The sequence below is a fragment of the Seriola lalandi genome, unplaced genomic scaffold (assembly GCF_002814215.2).
Source record: "Seriola lalandi dorsalis isolate HSWRI2012SDOR001 ecotype SW California unplaced genomic scaffold, Sedor1 jcf7180002054519, whole genome shotgun sequence".
NCBI classification, from domain to species: Eukaryota; Metazoa; Chordata; class Actinopteri; order Carangiformes; family Carangidae; genus Seriola; species Seriola lalandi.
The window spans coordinates 1,875,883-1,900,364 of NW_019525072.1; the positions used below are offsets into that span (position 1 = coordinate 1,875,883).

Below are 24,482 nucleotides of genomic sequence, written 5' to 3' on the forward strand. Positions count from 1 at the left end.
GAGCATACTGGAAAAAAAGAGACCTAACTAGTCTGTATGAAATTTGAAGGGTTCCAAATCAACCTTTAAAACCAGACCCGAAGTTCACACCATGTGACTGTTTTATTAATGTAGGATGACAGTGAAAGATTGGCTTGTGAGATGGAGCAACACACTTTTCCATGACTATACATAGCTGCGAACACCGAGACTAAAATTGGTGAGATACGCAACGTCTCAAATACATCAAGCTGAGCCTTTAAGTAATTTTGTAGACAAAGTAGGCCAGTCAGTGCTAACTGCTCGTCTGTGTTCAATCTCTGCTTCTCAGCGTCTGACATTTTTCCCTTTGTCTTCTTGCTCATTTTCCACACAATCAAGAGGCAGAGGAGTGCAGAGAAATGTTGTCATGGTAACAGAAAAAATAGCCAGGATGACCATGAGTGAGACAGACCTGATAGCACACTGTACTGTGCAAAGTATTTCATGACCTGATACTACAGCTGCAGGATATTACTTAGAGATTTCCTGCGGATGAAAAATAAGTGATACAGTAGTAGGAGCTTCAAGGTTATTACTCTAGTGGAAACTGTCTTTCTGAAGATTATTATTACCCTGAGATGTGTTGTTACTACGTTTCAGTTTTCGGTCTTAAATATACATTTAGAAAAGCAGCGTAATACTGAGCTCGGCTCATCTTCACTGAAGTCACTGCTGTCAACGTGGCCTATCTCTCAAGTTGCTTATTTCTCTTGGTGTTTTCAGTGTGTCTTCTGGAAGCCGAGTCCGAGTTGCAGCAGAGAGAAATGCATAATTTGTTGTTCTTTAAGTCCAAACCAATCACTAGATGGACTGGCAGCTCACAATGGTCCTAAGCATTTCCAGATTTATCAGTGATAGCTTTCTATGGCTGAGACAAACTTTTGAAGCTGAGCGTGTAAAATTGAGTGTCTTTTAGAAAAGTCTCAAAGCAGAAAGAAGCCGAACCAAATCTGATTAGTTAAGCGCCCACTTGAGAGGGTTTGAGATCAAGTGACCTCATATAGAAAGAGCAGGGCAGCACTTCTGTTTCATGGTGTCCTAAGCAGATTAGTGTTCAACCTCTCATGATGTTTCAGATGTTGTAGATGGTATGCATATTTTTCTCTTCAGCGCTTCTGAGATTTCATTGTCACAGAAACCACAATCTATTGGTCAGTCTCGCATAGAGAAGCAGCTCTGTGAGACGGGAAGAGATTCCCTCAGGAGACAGCTGAACTTTGCTGAAGCGTTTGGTCACTGACATACCTGCAGGTGTGTCTGCTTATTATTCTGGTAAGAAAGAACTTCATAATATCCGACTGCTCTATAGCTGGAAATAGCCACCGGAAAGGCTTCAAACTCTTTCTGAGTTTAAAGCTGTTGTTGAAAAGAATGTTGAGGTGAAACTTTTGGACAGTTTTGTTATTTTTGTAAAAATGGCTATTTTAGAAATGTCTCTCTTCTCTTCTCTTCTCTTCTCTTCTCTTCTCTTCTCATTTATCAATCATTGTATTTGTATTCTTTTGATCAAGTCTCGCTCATAAAGAAAATACTAAATCACATTAAAAATAACAGTGTTGCATACTGATAAAGAGCGGTACAGGAAATACTCTGATAACGTCAATCGTCAACATTTAAAAACATTTAAATTTTCATTATTTTTGTTTTGTTCTGAATGACTTATAATGGCATTAATATGAAAATAATCCGGGGGAAAAGAAGCTTGAACTACAAAAAAGAGGACCACAAAGACACAACCACTAACCGCAAAGTTAGCACTACTTGATGAAAATGAAAATATATTAAACAGAAGGCAAATGACACTGATGCTGTGATCAGCCTCACTTGGAAATCTGACTTGTTCCTGTCTAAAGATCCTTTTTTTTTTTTTAAAGTATATTTTTTTGGGCTTTTTGTGCCTTTATTGGACAGGATAGTGGAGAGAGACAGGAAATGGGGAGGCAGAGAGAGGGGGAATGACATGCAGCAAAGGCCGTCCGATGCGGGACTCGAGCCGGGGCCAACTGCAGCGAGGGCTGTAGCCTCTACACATGGGGCGCCTGCTTAGACCACTACACCACACGACGCCCCCTAAAGATCCTTTTAAAGGACTGCCATTACACACAAAAAGATAGCTGATGAATTACAGATACCTGGGGAGTAAGATGGATTATAAACAAAAAGGTGGAGGTAGAGGTGCGTAGATCTTTGAGTCTCCTCTTTCACTTCTTACAAACTGCAAGATTCAACGGCCTTCGACTGAGTCAAAGAAAGGCCCAAAAGATAAAGTCTTGCATGTGTGTTGAAAGTCAGGTGATCCTGCTCCACAGAGAGCGGTGGAAGCAGCGATGCCTGGCAGAAGACACCTAACAGCCCGTTCAGGACGCCATCAGAGGCTCTGCTCATTTCCCTCAGTCAGCTGCAGAGCAACAGGGTGGCTGCCTCGCTCCAAGTTGGCCAGCCTCATGCCAAAGTCTCTAGTGGAATGCCAGGCTCATTATAGCGGGATGAGAGTTCACTTCTCCTCTAACTACTGCATGAGAGCTTCACTGGGGATAATGAGCCTCCTGACCACTGGGAGTAAATGCTTGTCTGGCTGCTTCAGTGTGTCTGTAGCAGAGGAGCCTTCACTCCCGGTTGTTTTCCTCCTGAATTCCATCATCATAGTTTGTGATACACGTCACCTTGCAGACGACACTTAACAGGCTTGTCTTATAGCTTTAAAATGTTTGTTAGACTTCTATAAGTCATATGTGCTTGTCAGAAAAATAAGAAGCTTTAATATATAACACCATGATTGCATGTTATTTTATTACAGCTTAGTTTGCAAAAGTAAAAGTTTTGGCAAATATGCTTATTCTCTTCCTGTCAAGGAGTTCAATGAGAAAGTCAAGACCACTCTCAAGTCTGTCTGTTAAATACAGCGCTACAGCTGACATCCGGTTAGCTTAGCTTAGCATAAGGTCTGGAAGCAGGGAAACAGCTTGCCTGGCCCTGGAGTCTCACAGTCTAATAAAATCTGCCTAGTAGCACGTCTAAAGCGCACTTATTTTTGTCTGTTCAATCTGCACAAAAACCCGAAGTGTAAAAACGACAGTCCGCCGATTTACATTAGGTTATGCACCAAACTATTTCCTGGCTCTGAGCAGTTGCCAGGCAACCAGCCGAGACTGCAGGAAGTTACATGCCATGGCCAAGAAATAGTCCGGCACATAAACACCTGTAAAACAGCAATTTTTTTGTTTTCACACTTTATGTTTATTTGTAGGAATCGAAGAAACAAGATGCAACGTGTTAATTAGTGAGCTTTAGCTGGGATGGGAGGCGGATTTTGTCACTGTTGGACAGATTCAAAATGAGTGTAGTAAGTGTATTCCCCCAAATGTCAAACAATTATTTTAAATGCTTAGAAATACACAGTCAAATGATGGAAACTTGCACATCTATTTATTAAAGATGTTTAAGTTCCAGAATTGCACTGCTACTATTAGCGCACTTCTAATTTGCTATCGTCTTAGATGTTAGGCCACAGCAAGACAGAAATGACTTTGGTGGATTCAGACTCATGACATAAAAGTTACACGTTACACTCCACTAACCCGTGACGCCCCACTGCCACTGATTTGAAATTTTAGTCAAAGAAAAAAACTCGTACACTCGTAGCTTTACTGGAGCAAATTCTTCTTCCAGTTCAAGAATCACAGCTGTAGGTGGTTATTTTCAGATGTCATTGAGTATTCACCTTGCCTTTCAAAAACACTCTTGCTGCAGGCGATGCATTATGTGTGAGAGACCCAGATATACGGGTCTGGTGGAGGTGGGGGAGTGGGGAGGGGCGTAATACTTTTAGTGCTGGGAACATTAGCTGCTTGGAGGGAGAAAACTGTGGACCTGCCGCAGCAGAGATATCCAGAATTGGGCTGCCAGCCTTGGCACGTATCCCAGAGAATTGTGACTCAACTGTAGCAGTAACGTTTGAATGTCCGTCCAGTCCTCTCCCAGGTGAGCCAGCCCACAGGCAGCCCATTACTATGTTTACAGTGCTTGTGGCTTCTTTGATTATTTTCAGTGGCTTTCAAAGCACGAGCGTGAGCGGCAAAGTCATACTCAAAACATTTTATTACAAGTAACAAAAAACAGACTCACTCTCACTCAAGGGACCAAGTTGTTTATGACTCACAATTAAGAGCTAAACTCGAATACAACTTTCATAAGAGCATTTATATTCCAGAAATTAAAAGCTCCTTTATTTAAATGATATCAACAAAACACAAAGAAATTCTATAATTAGTTACTATTTAAGGCCAGGTGAAAGACAACTACAGTAACACTAACAATAATGATCCTTACTTTTACTTTTTGTGCATGTCACTGTCCTAGGCCTCTGCTAGTGTAGTGTAGTGTTGTGATAATGTGACCTTGACCAGTGTCCTGTAAGAGTCCACTGTGTGCTGTTCAGGAGAAGTGGAGACCTCAGTCATCAGTAAGAGCTTCAGCTGCATGGGTCTCCTGTGCAATGTAATGTGACACACTATTCTTCGATCAGGCCTATTTTCAGCCCACACATTTTACTGGAGCAAAGCTGATCTCCCTAACATGCACTCTGGGAGAATTTGGAAGGACTGTGCACACACGCACACACACACAGGGCAGACACTTGGCTGGGTTACTCAAATCAAATTGGGCCTAAATTTGACCTCTGAGGGAAAGTCTCAGGTCTGTCCAGCCAATCATCATCTGCAAATAACGTCTGAAAACATCCAGAGTCACATTAACATACAACGCACTGATATGTGTTTCAGCTGAATTTACAATGGACTGAAATACGTCTTGCTTGACAGTAGAATCAGATAAGAAATGTCAGTAGTTTTGCAGATTTTGTCTTTGCTAAATCCTGGATATATATGTACAGCACTTCATCATGTTGACTTAAATTAGCTTGTTTTAATGAGTCGGTGTCACTGCCGCTACTTTTCAAAACACTGTTTGTAACACTGTTTTGACAACATGATCAAGCTGTCCGATTCGTGCCAGGACCACAAGATTTTTCCATTTACGACAAATTGTGCTTTTATTTGGCCGAGCTCCTGTCAGAGCGGTATTTTACCGCAGCTAGGACAGACATTTATTTTGCTGCTGTTTTCTTTCTCTCTGCAAATTTACTTTCCCCAAGTCACTTATCTCTCCACATCGTCCCCTCTGCCCAGTATTTTCACAGCGTTATTGCCAAAGTCATTCGGCGGAGTTGAATTGAAACTGATAACTGTAGACATCACAGCTATAAATTCTTTCCAAAATGGCTGTTTTTATGGAACATCTCTTCTGACAGCCCTCACATATTTGCCATCACGTTCGACCACTGACTCCCAAGTTACTGATACATAACATGGACACATAAATTACAATCGATTTCTATTCCTTACTAAGAAAATCTACTTTTGAGCATATAAAGATTGATGTCTTGAAATGGCTGGTTGACAAAAGGAAACTAAACTCTATTGATTGAGGTCTTTAATTCTGCATCACGCTGAACTCTTTAAGTGTGCCTCAACCACTGGCACCAAGGTCTCCTGGAAACCCCTATGGACAAAAATACTGTGTTCTAGGGCAGCGTCCAATATTAGATGTGAGTATTTAGAATCAGCTTGGCTAAAAAGGAGCAAACTGAAGCCTCATTTGCATAATGGTTTGTAGGCTTTCTGAAGCAAACTCAAATCTTCGTCCACTTTACTGCACGAAACTGTGCAGCACACTGTCATTTGATGTGCTTTAATAAGAGCTTACTGATTATTTTATCTATAGAAAATAACTAATAGCTATTTTTATTTATGTCATTTTAAAGCAAAATTCTTTAAGCTGCCTTCTTCTGTTTTATGTAATTGAAAGGTGACTGTGTTTGGGCTTTGGACTGGAGAAAATAAGACATTCGGTGACTACACATTGGACTCTGGGAAATTGTAATTGCCTATTTTCAACATTTTCTGGCATTTTATACACAAAATGATTAATTGATTAATCAAGGAAATAATTGGTAAATTAAACAATGATAAAAATAAAGGTAAGCCGCAGCCCTACTTTCAATTAGAGTTGTTTGTGTTGCTCTTAATATATGTTTGTACCCAGGGCTTTTAAGAAAGCCATATTATTGTTAGTCATTTGAATTCAATTAACTATAAACTGCTTGCGTACAAAAGCAAATGACACAGAAAAACCTCCAAATTACCCTTCAATAAATAGATGCTTGATTGCACTGAGAGTGTGTTTTGTTTTTGTTTGTTTCTTTTTTTTTTCTTCTATTTTTTTTCAAAGTGGAGTTATTGTGGGAAAGTAACGAACAACCGTAAAATGTCATAGATGGAAAAAAGAAAAAGGCTAATAAGCTTCTCAGCAACTGCACCCAGGGGGATTTCATATCAACCCTTCAACTCTTATCTTTTTAAAGCAAATGTCATGCTTTTCCAGTTGATAGTGCTCAGAAACCTCAGTGGTTCCAGTGAACTTTTTTGCCAAATGACAGTGTCCCACCTCTCAAATTGTTCTGACATTTACATTCAGTGAGAGTCAAGTCGAAGCTGATTTATTTGCATAGGCCTTAATCACTGTTGCAGACTCCGAGGACTTAGCTTCAGCCACACTCAGAGAGCAACATACTGTTTGAAAATGAAATGTCTCTAATCAAATTACTCATTGACTTAAGAGTTCAGTGTGGATTGCTTATAGAAAACCACGGGAGCAATGGATGACTCTTGACTGGTGACTCAATACACTATATGTCTCCTATCCCTACTGGGAATGGGTTTAGCAATAGAGAAGGATGTTGCATTGTAGTCATACTTTTCTTCATGAAATCATATGCTCATATACAATAGTGTAGGTGCGTATCCATTTTTCTGCATTTCTTTAGAGTACAGTGACATTTCTTACTTAAATTGGTCTCAGATTCAAAGAAGCATGTGGAGATTGTTTAAGACTTTGTCATAGATTTGCTTTTTTGTTGCTGATTTGTTGAAGGCTGATGTTTGCTGCAAACAAAGAGTTGATTTCAAATGAGCAAAGTCTGTGTTTCTCCTCAGAACTCAAGATTACTCCACTTCATGTTTTCAGTTCTGTTTGTTTGTGTCTTTGTTTGCAGATATCTCCAAAACAACTTGACAAATTTCAGTGAAATTTGATGTATATTTAGACCACTTGCCAGGGAACAAGTTTAGTCTTTTATGTTGATCCAGACCCAATTGTTCCACCATGGGTCCAATTATAAAGTACCATGCCCATTCCCAGACTTTTGAAATTCTTATGCCTCCATGCCAGCGACAGCCGTGGCGATATCTGAGTAACACCCGGAGGGAATTTCATTTCATCTGGTAAAAACATTCACTTGGAGTCAAGGATGAACCGATTAGAATTTGGTGGTCAAAGGTCATAGGTCAAAGGTCACTGTGACCTCACAAAACTCGTGAATTTATACACTAATTATGACACAATTTAACTCAACTGTCTAAAAGGATAAGTTAATGAAGTGACGATTTGATATCCAAAAGGTCGAAGGTCAGCTAGACTGTGACATCATAATGTTCTGGGAAGATCGTGACCATATTTCCTGCAACTTGACTGGTTGGCGGAGTCATACACCTGCGAGGCGGGAATTGGAGTTTTGCCAATTTTACAAACTCCATTCAGTCTTTACTAAGTTTGGTATGTAAGGTATTTCGAGCAGTCTGAAAAGTTGTTTTTGTATTAACTCCAAGCATTATAACAAATCTGATGACATTTTGCCTGCAGGTGGCACCAAAGCAGATTAATTAATTCAGATAGCAATAACTCAGCAGATATTTTGCACAGTTCATCACGAACAAAGCCCTAAAATACCACCGCTTTAAGTTTTAAACTTTGTTGCGTCCCCAGGTATAGTCATGGCACCCCAAGCAAGCACGAAGCTTACATTAGACTCAAACATTAGCTTTAGCTAGATTCATTCCCCAGTTTATAAAACCCCCTCTGAAAAATTTACGTTATGCTGACTTAAATAAAATATGTACTTCAGTTTGTATAAAACTTTTAATCCCACCCCTTCATACTTTGTGAAGATAATATATCGAAGTGAGTGAAATAAATGTGAATGTAGAATTAAATTGAGTTATCCTGATCATGGGTACCTCAGCAAGCATTATTTCAGTATGGCTGGACATTTGAGAACAGATAACGTCCTGCAGATTCATGAAGGATTCACTCCAACGATTCGCCTCCAAGGGAGAGAATCACTGACTAATATAATCACACTCCTGTAGCTTCATACTTAGCGCTATATTTGGGACAGAGCTGATGGGGGGGCATATGGACTGAATCGATTTTTAAAATTACCACTGTGTGATACTGAAGCAACACTTCAGATATAATTTTAACCTCCCAGATTCAAAGGAGCCAAGTGACAAGCTGCAGCACATAATGGCTTCACTGCCCCCTTGTGTCTGTAATTACATCCAGGCTATGCGGTCTTTATAAAGGTAAGGAGGTATTATGGTTTAATCATTAATTTAATCTTTATGTTCATTTCTTTATGTGAATTGTTTAGGTTTTGGGGTATCGATTTTCTTTTTGTGAATAATTACTTTAAGTTTACTTGAGGAAAATTGACTTCTTAAAAGCCAAACTTGATTATATTAAACAATAACTATCCATCAAATAGTCTCACTGTCACAGTATTAATCCTCCAGGTATATACTCATCCTCCAAGCCAGCTCATTCCATTTGTGACATCCTCTGTGAAACAGAAAGGTGTTTATGAATGTTATCCCTGGAGTAGTTTATCCTGAATGCAATGCCTACATCTTTATTGGTTGTTTCCTAGATGTACATGAATCTAGTTTAGCTCAACTGCTCCTGGTCTAAGAAATGTATTTGGTATACAAACTAGTAGTAGCCCGTCTTGGCAACACTGGATGATACTTGATGACACTTTTGGCCAAGATGCTGAGCAATTAGAAACACCACAGCTGGTAATTTATGCCTCCATCTTATGGGCGCCAGTCCAGTGTTTATCTGACACATTCCACCACACAGGAGGTGATGTTATGTGACTGCTTATCATGCTCAGTTAAATAGGAATTGAAAGATCTGTTTTGCCACTTCCTGGCTCTTTCAGTTACATTAAGTCTGATGGTTAGAGCTGCTTTTGGTTTCAGTCCTCACTAAAGTATAAAATGTCACTTTTTCATGTAACTTAGATTTCTGTGTCTTTGGTAGACTTAATGCCTCCTAAGTTATGACAGGGCCGGGATGATGACTCCCTCTCCACTATACTGTTTGAAAAAGAAGATACCTGTGGAATTACACAATACTGGAAAATGTATGGAGAAACCTATTATTGTCCCCCTTTATTACACTAGATGGCAGCGTAGTTCAAATAACAGTTAGAAGCAGTGAGTGTTATTATGGCTTCATACATAGTATTGTTCTTGAATTTGAAAAATAAGATCTTTCCTAAGGGATGGTGTGACTGTATTTGCAAGGCAGGAAATGCACAAGTCTGTAATATTTCTATGAACTTCTTATTTTATCCTTCTGAGCCACTTGTAGCTGCATCGTTTCATCATCACATGCCAATAAATTAAGTGTGCCCTGGTCAAATATGTCAAAAAGGTTGACAAAAATATCAAACATCAGCATGCTCTTATCTAAGTTATGTTTTTTTCTCATGGTATAGGGTGACAAAGTGCCAAAAAGGGGAGGCTAAGGACTCAGTGAGATGTAAAATGAGGAATTGTTTCTTTTAGTTGTAAATATGTATATAACATGTATAATATCTGTATATTAAAGCTGTCATCAGATGGTGCTTATAAAATTTAATTGTACCCAGGCTATAGGAGCTAATCACCCTTAGAGGAGAGAATATGCATCAGTCCATCATATGTAGGTCTACCTGTCAAAATAGAAACCTGACAATGTTAGACTATGTCCCAAAGAAAAAGAAACATGATCTCTTTGTGAGACTCTCACAAGGAATGTGGAACAGTTTGTAGTGCTGGACATAATTAGCCAAGAGCTGGACAATCTCATGGCAATAGTGTGCAAAAGTCTAGTTCTGTTTATTGTGTCCAGCGATACAAAGTATCCTGTGTCCCTGCAGAAGGTGAATTGCTTGATTTTTATTTTGCTTGTTAAGCGCAGCCTAAATTTACAGAGTATAACCAAGAGACACATAACCACATATAAATACGTGTGTGTGTGTGTGTGTGTGTGTGTGTGTGTGTGTGTGTGTGTGTGTGTGTGTGTGTGTGTGTGTACACACACATGGACATCACAACAAGTGGGCGTGAAAACCATTTAGGATCCAAACATAGATGTTACTAGTTGGAGAAATATTTTGGGGAAGTTTCAGGGGGTCCCAAGGCAGAAGGGGAGCGATCAGAGAGGCAAAGTGCTGCTGTAAACATTTGTACAGCAAATCTAGTCTTGGGTCCTGTCAGGGGTCCCTCAGCAGATATAATTCAAACAGAAGGGAAACGTCTGAAACACCAACCGACCTGGCCAGATTATCTAATTGCATCATGTCTCCTGCAAAATAATATTTTTTTCTGTCTGGATTAGGAGGAACTCTCCCAGGAGCCTTTGGCCTTTAGGGCCTATGATGCATATGCCATGTGGGTGTGGGATCTGCAGTTTACCACTTCAGCCCTGAGTAAATACTGCAGCCATTCCAGGCATTGCTGTGAATGGTGGAGGAAGGAAATGTCTGTAATCAGGGTAACTTCACGGTTTCCCATAGCTGAGTCAGGAAGTAAACCAGTTGCAGGGAGATGATAGTAGTTGAATAGAGGGAGCATATCTGACGGACACAAAAAGAAAGAGTTCTTAGGTAAAGTTTTACTTTTCAGCATCATATTTTATTTCAATATGCATCATCAAAGGGACATTATTTCACTATGTTTTTGAATGATAACCAGTAAGCTACACAGGGTTTTTATTTTGCCTTTTGCCACCTTTAGTGCATAGCCTTCATTATACATTGTCCGTTTGAAAACAACACTGCACACTTTATATTCCTGGCATTTATAGGGCAGTTAATGCTTCCCTTGTGGTCTGGGCTGTATTTTCACAGTCTGCTGCTCTGACTGTCCATCTCTCCTGGGGCTGAGGCCAGGGTTGCACTGTTATTGCTACCTGTTATTCCAGTGAACAAATGTTATTTCTGATCCTTTTCTGGGGACACAAATATCATATGCATAGCGCTGGGCTGTGTTGATGGAGAGTTCAGGAAGAAAATGTTCGAAGATAAGATTTAGGAAACAGTAGAGGATACCTACACTGGATTCTCCTAACGCTAAGATTTACCCATGACTCCTGTGCTCATAGACTCCTAAAACGGAGTAAGGGAAGGAGTTTACACTTTCCATTCAGGCATGGAAAACTCAGGAGATGCCAAATGTTGGCACGTTGCCTCTGTGTAAGTCTGGTGCATCAACAGTAATTTAGAGTAATGACTTTTTTACACTTCACAATCTCCAAAATTTTCAGTTTTCTGGTGACTATGCCACATGCTAAAACCAGGTTTCTGTTAATCTCATTTGTATTAAAGGCACGTACATCTATTGCAATGTGAAAACTATAGCTGACACAAAGTAAGAAGCTTTTCCCTTGAGTCAGCAGAGCTGCAGGCCTGTGATTGTATTACATAAAGTATAACATAGCTGAGCAGTCGTCTAAGCAATCCATGCTCAGTCCTACTATTCTAATGCAGAAATCTTCTTAAGGGAGTTTTTAAGAATTTACTTTTCAGAATTAAAAAGTAAAAGTTAATCTCATTAAAAAATGGCTTTTAAGAATCGATTTACTAATCTTAACAATCTTTTTCCCTCTGGTTTCACCAGATATGGACAGTTTAAAACACGATCTTTCAGAAAGGCTGTGTCAGTTTTGAATAAATCATTTGAAGCTTATTGCACAGCATGATTGTTAAATAAGAGTTTCACTATGATACTAGACGAAAACACAAGTCCACCATCTGGCTCTCAGAACAACACCACGAGTAACGGCGTGCCAGTGAGCAAACAAGAGGTTATTTCTGTCTGTGGTCGACCCCTAACCAACCCCCCACCAAGCACACTGCTGGCTGGGTCCAAACAGGAGCGAGTGGGGAGGGGGGGGGGCTCATGTTGTGTGTAACAGCCACTCAAGGGTTAATTTGACTTATGGGAAAGTTATGGTTGTTGAAATCGGGGAATGTTAGAGGGGAAGTGTGAATGAGTCGCCCGGCCTTCGCTGTAGATGTAACATGTTCTTTTCTTACATGATGTCCAGATTGTGGGGATGCCCTCGTATCCCAGACGTACACAGAAACGGAAGAGCCCCCCGCCCCCGCCCTCCCCACCCCACCCGCCTTATCCAGCTGCTTGTTCTGTCTATATGGCCAGCTATTTTTAGCAGCATAGCCTGCTCCTGCTTTATAGTGCTGAGTTGTTTTCCATGACAAGGTTTTTGTGCCTCCTTTGTTTCAACATAACTCCGTTCTGTTCTTTATAGCCGTCTACTCATCCGTTACTCATTCAGAACTTTTGCAATGGTATGATGCCTTTCAATTTAGTGGGCCGCTATCAACCCATCTGACCTTTACGAAGGTTTGATCTGACTACCTCTGAACAGTGCACAGTGCCTCTGTGTAGTCAAGCTATTGTCTAAATGCAGCTCCTCTTTATTTATTGATTTCAACCAAAAACTGATAGATTATTTCACATGGATAAAATATATGTGAATCCACTATCTATATGTTGTCTACCACAGTAACAACAGGATACATATACATGTTATTAAATTATCTTAAGTCTGAAGCATCAATACAAATTTAACAGTAATATTGCCTCTGTAGTTGTAATACATTGATGTTACTGCGATTTTTCTGTACTTGGTTAATGATAAGTGACTTTAGGAGAAATGTTGGGAGATAAAATCTCTGATGTTATAACCACTAAAGGCTATGGGAGTCTAAAAGATTAAATCAACCTCAAGTACATTTTATAGGCTGTTTCTCAATAAAAATGCCACAAATGATGAAACAAATTCAACTATCTGATGCTGTGACTCAGTTACATTTGCATTGCACCATTGTGTTTCAGTTATAGTTATGGTAAATCTGTCCGGTCAGTTACAATGGCATTTGGATGTCATGGAAAAACAACAATTTTCCAAACCTTAGCTTCTCTGTTTAGTGTTGTAAATAGTGAATGATTATCAGTCTTGGTGAAACACTTGGTCAAACTGACAGTATCATTATTTATCAATAATAAAACGTGGGAAAGAATGCAAGTCCTTGATTACTCTTGTTAATGCAGTTCATCTAAGAGAGTAAATACTGTGCAAATGATTTGTGGTTATTTGTGTTTTGATGCACATGCTTGAATGCCATTACATTTAGCCTGTGAGCAACTGTGAGTATGTTTACTTTCTGCTAAGTGTGTGCAATTAGTTATTTTTTGGGTGATGATGTTGATGTGGCCATGCCTGCCTTTTTTAGCCTCTTGTGGCAGCTGCGTGTAGCACAGCTTCAAAGAAAAGTGGAGGCCTACAGGGATTTTCCTCTGGCTTTCCCACCATCTGCAGAGGCCTTCATAGGATGTGATGGTAGTGGTTGTTGTGGAGACTCCCCTGTGAAAAGGAATATCCAGTTTTACTGCAACCTCTTTCAACACGTGCAGTCATTAAATATGCTCATTCGTGATTTGAGTCATACCTTTTATATTCTTATCCATTCACAGGCTGATCAGGCACCAGCCAGCGTAATGAACATTTTGCCTTTATCCCATCAGTAAAACACACTCTTGCTTTATTTTCTTTGACTAAACATAGATTCCGGTGATCCTTTACCGAAGATAATGCCATGGCAACCACCCAGACTTTTCACTACCATGATAAATAACTCTACTCTAAGGCTCGAAATGTCAGTGCTTCGTAACCCTGCAATCAATCCCCCACAATCCAACACCTGATACCTTGAGAAATAGTTTGATTAACAGATTCATAGTTTGATTAAAGTGAACATCTGTCTTTGGTGTAGCAGCACATGCACAACAATGTGCTGGCTAAACTCAAATCGATCTTATTCAGTCTGACGTCTTGGCTCAGAGCGAGCCAGGAATGAGCTGTGTGTTATGGAAGGAGCTGTCTGCTGCCCATACCTGCACCTAGATTAATTTAAATGTGCATCTCATCCAGCCCCTCCCTGGGATTCTTCCTGGAACCACCCCAGTGAAAAACCACAAGGAATTCGACGCAGTCTGGGTTTTATAGGAAATACCTATGCGAGCTGAAAGGGGCTGTGTAGATGACTCGCTCATCATAGTGCACCTGAAATTGATTAACATGTGCCCATCAGCAGGCAGCATCAGAAAAAGGACAGAGTTACTCCCAAAGCCTTTAAGTGGTGGCTTGTGATCGGCTTATGGTCTTTGGAGAGTGCTTTTGACCTTTAGTGTTTTTCTTCTTATGTGATGGAAGTTAAAACTCATGCGTTTGTCACAGAATTTAGTTCGACCTTGACACTTTACTGTACCGTGAGCAAAAACAAGCTGAGCATGATTTCATAAATCTAAGTATGTGTGTTAGTTTGAAGCCCCCACTTGGGACTTGATGTTAATGAGTGCTTTGATGTTCAAAGAAACTTTATCCGGGAAAAAGAAGTGTGGATTTTGGCAAGAGTCTAATGAGATTGTCAGGATCTCAGTGATGGGGTTGCTGTGCACTTTCTCACTAGGACATTATGACAGCACAGCAGCACAAACTAACAATCTCTGACATCACTGGTAAAAAATAACTGCAGGAAATATTGCGGACTGATTATATATATTAATGGGCTTTTGTTTGGGGCATACACCGTTCTTTGTATCCCTCACTACACAAAGGAAATATCCTGCAAGAGTCACTTCTGTTTCAGTGAACCGTCGTGACATAAGTTGCAAATATAGTTGAATAAACACAGGATGTGAAGTTACAGGAGAGGGTTACTGCATCGTCAATATTGCTCTAAAGTAGTGTGTCAGGGAGACATTATAGCACTTCAGCCTGGAATGCACATCACATTATTTGTTTATTGACTGGTGATAAAAAAAAAAAGGGAGAACATAGAACATTTTGATGAGAGTGTGATGAGTGGGTTGTACATCCAGTTTCTTTAAGCTGCAATGCAGTAATTGCAGCAGTTAAACAACACAATACAACTGACACAAGCCATCAGTTCTAAAGAAGGAGCTGGGACCCTCAGGAGACTCCCCCCTTCCCACAGTCATTACAGCTGAAACTGTTTGTTAATTAATCAAATAGGTGAATAATTGGCAGCTTTGATAATCAATTTCAATCATTTATCAAGAAAAATAAATTTAATTTTTCAGTTTCCAGTTTCCCAAATTTGATTGATCTCTTATTGTAAATTCAATATCTTTGAGTTTTGGTCAGAGAAAATAAGATATTTGAATGTTACCTCTTGGGGCACTAATTGGCTTCTTCTTTTTTTTTTTTTTTTTACATTTTATAGACCAAAGATTAATCAATTAATCAAACAAATAATCAGCAGATTGATTGATATGAATATTGATGACAATGATCGTTAGTTGAAGCCCTAAAAGTCAGTAATTGGTAGTTTGATAGTTTAACTCCATTCGCTGCTCCAGTGCTTTAAGAGCTCAACAGGCTACAGAAACAAGGAGATGCTTTAGTTCATTTGTCCAGCTGATGCCCTAAAGCAAAGACCAGATGGCAATAACTCAAAATCCCTGATCCATGGATGATCAGGGAAGACCAGCAAGTACTCAGTCTTCTTAAGAACATATTTGGTAAAATCATGTGGAGGACAAATCAAGCAAAATCACAAGAAATCATCTCTTCATCTTGCAGGAATGAGTGAACTGTGTGTGCTCTAAAAGTACTAGCTTTAACTTTATAGACATAAAGCTTAAATCTAAAATAATTGATGCTTGGTGCTTAAAAGACCGACAGTTTTGTCCACATAAAATATAAAGTATCCAGAAGAGCATGGAAACTGTTTGTTTTTTTTATGTGGTCTACTTGGACAATCTGACTCAAAAACTAAGACACAGACACTTAATTTGGTCATTGATATCTGTAGTAGCAAAGTGTTTGTTTCTTTGCTAAGTAGCTGCTGTGTGTCTAAGAGGAAATGCTGCGGTCTTGGTTGTGTAATGACGTAGAATAATAAATAAAATAGCTGCAGTTAAGCTTCACCACGTCTTCAGTGAAATAAAAGGAAAACCGGCCTAAAAAATCATAATCATTATTATGTCTGTGTAACATCCCTGATGGTATGTGCTAGAACTGACATTATCGGTGCAAACAAAGATGCACTGGGAGTGAGAGTATGGATTTAACATGAAAAGCACACTGAAAGCTGCTGGCATCGTTCCTGGCTGAGATTCAAGGCTCATGTTGCAAATTGCCCTTCAATACCAACAACAAATGTTACACTGGACAGCAGCACTGCACCCTCCCTTTTTTTTTTTTTTTTTTTAAACTTCCTAATGGCAGATCGTTTATTCTACTAAATTACTTCCAAACTTTGTAGATATTTGATCAAATTTTAACTTCTCATCATTACTGATTTGTTTCATGTGACACAGCCTGCTCCTCATCGAATAGTCATTAGTGCTTGAGATGAGATCGGCCTTGGGAATCTGCAGCTCGCACTTATTCATCTGGGGTTTCTGTATCACAGGAACTGCTCATCCCCCTTGTCACTAAGGGTTTCACGCACACAACAAGCTACTCCAGACAATGTCATACAGCAGATAAGCTGATAGTGTGATGTGATGGGAAGGACAGTCACTCTGTGTTTATCCATTACAATTTTTGTGTGGTCCATTCATATCCATGCATTATTTCCAACAAACTAAACAATACCTAAAGCAATATACACTGAACAAAAAACACACAACACTTTTGCTCCCATTTTTCATCAGTTGAAATAAAAGGCTTCTTTCTCTCGAATGTTTTTCACAAATGGGTTTAAATCCGTGTTAGCGAGCACTCCTCCCTTGCCAAGATCCTCTATCCACCTGACAGGTGTTGCATATCAAGATGCTGATTACACAGCATGATTACTGCACAGGTGTGCCTTGAGCTGCTCACAATAAAAGGCAGCTCTGAAATGTGTAGTTTTGTTTTGAAAAAAAAAAGAAATTTCTTAGGCAACGAACTATGAATTTCACGTGACTTCAGCTACAGATGTGCAAATCAGAAAACGAGACAATGTGGGATGACCACCATGTGCCTCGTGCAGTCCGACACATCTCCCTTGCACCAGGTTTTTGTTTGCGGCCTGTGGAATGTTGACCCTCTCCCGTTCAGTGGCTTCAGTGATACAGATCCTTGCAACATGCTGCAATGGCGGTGGATGAATAGCACAACGATGGGCTTCAGGATCTCATCACAGTGTGTCTCTGTGCATACAAATTGCCATCAATGAAATGCACCAGTGTTCACTGTCCATACCATAACTCTCCTACCACCAGCACGGGGCACTTTGTTCACAATGCTGACATTAGTAGACCGCTCGCCAACACAACGCCGTAAATGCTGTCTGCCATCTGCCCAGTGCAGTGAAATCCAGGATTCATATGTGGTGAACATTTACCCTCTCAGGTCGGTCAAGACAACAAACTGCAGATGGTTTCTGACAGTTCTTGCAGAAATTCTTTGATCATGCAAATCAACTGTTGCATCAGCCGTCCGGGTGGCTGGTCTCAGACGATCTTGCAGATGAAGAAGCCAGATTTGGATTGTCCTGGGCTGGCATGGTTACATGTGGTCTGTGGTTGTGAGGCTGGTTGGATGTACTGCCAAATTCTCAGAAACGACACTGGAGAAACCTTATGGTCGTGAAATGACCATTCATTTCACAGGCAACAGCTCTGATGAACATACAGCATGTCAACTGCACACTCTCTCAAAACCTGTGACATCTGTGACATTGTGTGTGATAAAACTGCACATTTCAGAGTGGCCTTTTTATTGTGAGCAGCTCAAGGCACACCTGTGCAATAATCATGCTGTGTAATTGGCATCTTGATATGCAACACCTGTGAGGATCTTGACAAAGATGTGCTCATTAACATGGATTTAAACATCTTTTATTTCTACTCATGACAAATTTGATAAAAACAAAAGTGTTGCGCTTATATTTTTGTTCAGTATAATCTAGTATAAATGAACAATGATTCCTGTCCTCCTAGCTCATCAGGAGTCGTGCTTCACTGATGTCCAAGAAAGCCTCGCTCCTTCCTGCATAGCTAGAAGAAATGTAGCAGCCACTGCCGCTGCTGCTGCAGCTGCCGCCGCCGCCGCCGCCGCCGCTGCTGCTGCTGCTGCTGCTGCTGCTGCTGCTGCCTCAAGGCCTACAATACCAGTGAGTGGAACTCAATGCGGCAGAATCAGTGATCAAAACATCAGAGTTTGGTAAGACATACTTTACGTTGACCATTTAAGAGCAAGGCCACTGTGGGAAAACAAACTCTTCAGTGATTTGTTTGTGGAATTAAGTAAGGAATTAGATCAGAAATGCCTCTTGAAGCCAGCACATAATCACAGCTTAGTTACTGAAATCAAAGCCTTTCCTTGGGAAAATGGATTTGTTATGTATTTACAGCAATGTTATTTTGCGTCACCAAAATGTTTTGTCTGCCTGTGATTAATGTTACAAATATTTTTTTTTTTTTACTTATCATATGGCAGAAAAATGTGATATACGCATCACTGGGTATCCTGGTTCTCACCAAGCTACCAAGAACCCATCACTTTTAATAATCTGGTATAAGTAATAGAAAATTTGTGAGGATGTTCACAGTAATTTCATTATGCTTGCATAATGACAATAAAGGCCTCGAACTTGATGCCAAGTTGGTGTTGGCACAAATATGTAGGTGCACAGGAAGAAGAGAACAGTAACAATTTCTTTATATAAGAGGGTCATAGAAGTAAATTACACTGTAAATCAGAAGAAAGTGTGGGGAAAATTGTATTGAGGATTCTTGAGGAACTAATAAACTAAGTATAGGGGCATAATTTATTTAAAATTATATAATAACTATGAAGCAATGTTTTTCTCCTTGTATTAACTTGAAGATCTATGTTGCTCAGCCTTAGTTGGGAGTCTGTGGATGAAGCCGAATGAGCATGATTAACAGGTTTTCCAGTAGGAAAATTAGCTGTGGAGTTCATTTCTGCAGTGAATTATTGTGGAGACTTTTCTGTCCCTCAGTGGTGATAAAACACAATTGAGAGCTTACTGCCTCGCTTCTTTTCCATTCTTCCCCACTCAATTGTAGCTTAGTATTATTAGTAAGTGAATATGCTGTTATTTAGCCCAATAGCCCTGTTCTCTGTCCCTCTTACATGCAAGTTTTTTTATTCTCCCTCCATTGTATTCCAAGTATTTTATAGATACTTAAACTCACATGCACAAAAGCTCCACTGTAATTTGTTGGCTATAACATAAAGCTTTAAACTGCTTTTTATAGGCTGCTTTCACACCTCATCTGTTTGTGTTCTGTTTACAGCAACTCTGCTGTGTTTGTCAGTTTAGCTCGATTTGTTTAGGTTGGTGCGAAAGTATTACGTGTTGTGTGCAGGTTGTTTTATGACAGAATAAAACCAAACCAAAGTCCTACAATCAAACTCTGGTGTGGGGTAAACAACCAAGGCCGCCTGAGAAGGGGGGGGGATGCCGTTCATGGTGTAGCAATAGAGTGTGCAAGTAAAACCGGAACTTATTACAGCATGTGATTTTTTAGCAGCAATAATATATCAGTCGGGTAGGTCCGTGTGGTGCTGATTATGCAGGAGGCACCGAATGGGTTACCTGTTGGTCCATGTGACTTCATGTTTACGCCTCTGGGTTTATGTGCACAGTCAGTGTGAATACAAATGGGACCAAAAATAAAAGGCAACAGTTTATAATTTTGAACTACAGCGTGAATGCCAACTTAATCTTCTCATATTGCGTGGTACCTTTTTAAGACAATGTTATGATTTGTTGTAGAGTTACCAAATTTTGATCCTGCAACACAAACCTCTGCCGTGATCAAATACTGCTTCGTGACTGCAGCTGCAAACTCATGTGTTTTCACTCTGTTCTAAATGAGCAATTATAAATTCGTAAGATAGTGAAAACAAATGGCCAGTGGGAAGCAGGTGGATGTAATAATGTAGTGAGCGTGATAATCATCAAGCTGAAATGGCAATTAATAACAGTCAGTGCAATGAAATAGTTGCAGTGCTAAAAGGATGTTCAAGTTTAAACTGTAGATCATCAATGAAAGTGATGATCTGAATATAATTTAATATATATTCTATGTGAGTGGAACACATCTTGAATTAATACAAACTACCTGGTGGTTTAAGACGAGAGCTGATGAGAAACAGCATTGTTCTTGACTGGTGTGGGAATTTGAGAGCCCACAGCAGACTTTGATGCTGGAGAGAGGTTTTGCTTGTGGGATAAATCAGGTGTACGAGGCATTCATAAAATCTGTTGTTATGTTTATGTGGCTAACACGCTTATGAAATGTGAACTCAAAGGAATTCTGACAGTGTGACATACGGAAAGATGTTTTTCCACATTCCTACTGCTCCAACTAACTCCCCCATATTTTTTATGGCCTTGTTGTTCACCGTTACTCAATCTCAGCGGTGAGCTGTCATAACATATTGCGTCTGACTGTACTAGTCCCATTTACTTTATCAGCTCCATGTTTCCCCCTGTCCCCATGCTGTTTGACTTGCATACTTCTTGATCCCACAAGTGAACATTATTAATCCAGAGCACAGCGGTCCCGTCCTCCCCAGCATGCATTGTCCTGTTCAGACACATCACAGGAACAGCCGGAGGACCGAGCGCATCCCGTGTCTCTGCAGCTTCACCTTGACATCAGACCCTTTGCTGGAAATGACGCCCGCTCTTTAGCGCTGACATATTGTCAAACCAGCCTTCCTGGATCCACTTAGACACACGGAACTCACCACAATTAGTGTAATTCCCTTTTATCTTATTTCCTGTTAGTGCTTTTGTAGTCATGAATGGCATCTAACCACCACTGTAAGCCACGAATAAGCATGTTTTTTGGATGAGCCACAGCATTTTAGCTCTTCTTGGTCCCCTCTTTGAATTTTTACGTCAGTCATATGTTTTATTTTAATGTTTGCTCATCGCATTTTTTTCACACCCGTTGGAATTCATGGGTATTTAACACAACAGCTGATGATGAAATTGTCATCAGCTGCTATAAATCAATGGTGTGTAATGGAAAATACCAATGAATTCAATAATGACTACAAATATTAACGCCAACTCACAACTAATCATTAAAAAATGTTTGAAGATAAGCTTCCATGTCCTTGAGGAGCCAGTGTGTTCGTTCCTGTCATTGTTATTTAGTGTTACAAATTTTATAGAGGGTGGAAAAAAACTCTTACTCAAAATTCCCAACAGCTTGTTTTTATTGACTCTGTATTTTTTACCAGTAAATGATTTGGTCCCCTGCTGAGTGAATTTCCAAACCAAAACTTATTGATTATTACAAGATAATCACAAAGAAATCAAAAGTTCCCCGGGGTTTGGTGTTTTAGTATGGTGAGTCCTCTGTGAGTAGAACGAAGTGACCCAGCGAGGGTTAACATAAGCAGCACTGTGTTCCCTCCTCCTGACGTTGACTGAGCACTCACACACACTTACACACTCTCTCTCACACACACACACACACACACACACACACACACACTTTCTCCGCTGAGGCCAGCAAAGAGCCAGAGAGGAGGGACCGTGTGCAGCTCTGAGAGCCAGCTGTCGTTCGCTCAGAGCTGGGTCTTTTCTCTCCCTCACTCCCCCGTTCTCCACTGGCCTCATCACTCCATGGGACTCCAGACCTGGCCGCCAAGCAAACCACCACTGTCCTCCATGGCCTGCCTTGATGTGGAGACCCCTTCCATCTGCAGGGGTAAATTCAAATCAGGTGCTTTTCCTTTCTTTTTCTTGTCTAATCCGCATGCATTTCATTGTTTTGTTTGAATATCGGCATTAAGTTAACTCAAGTTTTTTCAGTTTTTTTTTTTTTTTTTTTTTTTTACTCTTGTTAGTCTTAACTGATGCTGGCAGCAGTGGCAAAGGGGTTGTAGTGACGTGGATGCAGCCCTAACAGGAAATGACAGGGCAACAGTAAAGCTCATCACAGTGACTCATGCCAAGCATCATTCTTGCAGGAGAGACTATTGATTTCTGATGGGTAGTGAATCGAAGTTGTTCTGCAAAGACGGTCAGAGTCTGTGAGAGAGACATTTCAGAGAGAATACATCAGTTTATACTGACTATGTTTATACTGGCACTCTGCTGAAACGTTGTTATGGTTTTCTGTCACACAATTTAAGCATGAATTCACATCTGTAATGTAAGTACACACAATGAGCTTCATTCAAATCAAGTGCAATACGCAGACATGCTGCCGATCAAGATTCTGTCATTATTTGAATATTTCTTATCTTCCTTGTGTGCATTCATCAGCTGCAAATTCCTTTGATTAGACCAGGCCATGAGTAATGTGGACTCTTAAAATAAAACAAAAGAAAAAAAAAAAACATATCCATCTTTTTATGATTAGAAACAAATGTCACTGGTATTTAGCCTCTATAATAGATTATAGCCAAGTTGTTGTAACATCAGTGAAGTCACGTTTGATGAAAATATATGGCAGCCTCTAACCTTCATGACCTATGTAAGGAGCAGTGTTTACATACAGTATTTCTGCATCTTGCTAAAGTGATAATGTACAATGGAAGATGCATAACAGCACTCACATGACAAAAGTGTGTAATGCTGGATATAGTGTATATTAACATGCAAAAAGTAAGCAAAATGTCTATTCCTTTCCATCAGGGCCGTCACGCAAGATTTGCATGTATGACTTTTTGTTTAAATCCTATATCAACAGATTATTATTCATGGCCTGCATAAATATAACGTGAATAACCAAACCCAGACCAGACTAAAATAATACTACGAAGTTTTTATGTTGATATTCATATGCAGTTAGAAATAGCTTCTGTATTCTGTATTAAACAGCCTCATCTTCCCTTCCATTCATTCTCAGTCATTATGTAACAGCCATTTAATTTGTTGTGTGTAAACCTCACTGATAAATGTGACACTGTATTTTATATTTGCTGTTAAACTGATCTACATTAACAAACTATCTACATAAATGTTGGTAAAATTCCTGTCAGCTGAAGTCAGCTGACATGTTACAGGCCCTTTGAATGATTACAAGATGACTCAATTATTTTTTTTACAATGTAACACAAAGACTATCAGTTAAATTCAATTCAGGTAGACTTTTTGTCCTCATGTAAGCAGTAAAGGGCATTTTTGATAATCCAATATAATCTGTGTATCATGGTTTAGTCTGTCTCTGGTTATAGATGCACAAATCTTTGCTAAAATTGGGTTTTGTTTAAAGTCTTTGGTATTTATAACAGCAAAGTCAACATAACCCAGTGTCAGTCTGTTTCTAAACTAAATTCAGCTTTGTCTGCCTAGGGACTATCTGTAGCCACCCTAAACAGTATTTTTTATTTGTACTGTTTCTTAAAAAAAAAAAAGTCAAATAAAATAAAGGGTCTGATGGGAGACCTCCAGGGATGATTTGCTGAGAACAACGTGGGTCTGAGATTAGAGATTACATCAGTAGGCAAGGATTTCAGCAGAGTCCTCTCTCTGTGTCTCTCCACAACCTCTGTTTACGCTCTGCTGGTGAGCAGGAGAGCGGAGCCGGTTTGCATCACGGAGAGGTTAGCCAGGGTTCAGGTTGAACGCAAGATGACAGAAAGAGAGGAGGACCCCGGGCATGAGGTGTACCCCTATACCGATGCTCAAATTAAACTCTGCATTCTCTCTTGTGGCGCTGGAAGGCAGCTTTTGATGTTATTGATATGTAGTAATATGAAATCATAAATTTTCTAGCTTGTGGCATTCTCTCCAAGTCACAGTGGATATAAATATTGAAACAAACCAATGGCAATTTTTTAAAATCTCCTGGTATGATCTGTCTCATGCTGACCATAACCCCCCTGGCTTGGGTTTGTAATAGGAAACACAGCAGGCGGGGCAGGCACACTGTGTTCTCTGCCCCGCAGTTGATGGGCTGCTGTGAGAATGGACTCGGCCTCCCACCCTTTGCCTCAGCTCTTGTCGCTCTGTGTTCCCTTGCCCACCAGTAGAAGCCCGTGAACGTCCCCTCAGCTCTGCATACAACTGGAGATCCCACCCCCTTAACTACCCCCAAATTTCATGGTTCCCAGGCCTTGTTCTCACAGCTGCCCAGTTTATTTTTGCTAGAGTGACTCACAGAGGCCTGTTCAGACGCAGCGCCTTTCCCAGGAGAGTAGAGCAGGTCTGGTGTGTGTGTGTGTGTGTGTGTGTGTGTGTGTGTGTGGGAGTAGGC

General features: G+C 40.1%; 1 protein-coding gene across 2 annotated transcripts in view; it reads left to right on the forward strand.

Annotated features, from left to right (window-relative positions):
- mrtfbb (myocardin related transcription factor Bb) overlaps window positions 1-24,482 on the forward strand; it is a 73,158-nt gene that overhangs the window by 33,945 nt on the left and 14,731 nt on the right. Inside the window, exon 4 of one of the 2 annotated variants that reach the window (XM_023413999.2) lies at window positions 18,228-22,001. In XM_023413999.2, the coding sequence (XP_023269767.1) occupies window positions 21,902-22,001 (100 nt within the window). In that variant the 5' untranslated portion in view covers window positions 18,228-21,901. The remainder of the gene's footprint in view (window positions 1-18,227; window positions 22,002-24,482) is intronic. The other variant, XM_023413998.2, reaches the window with a different exon arrangement.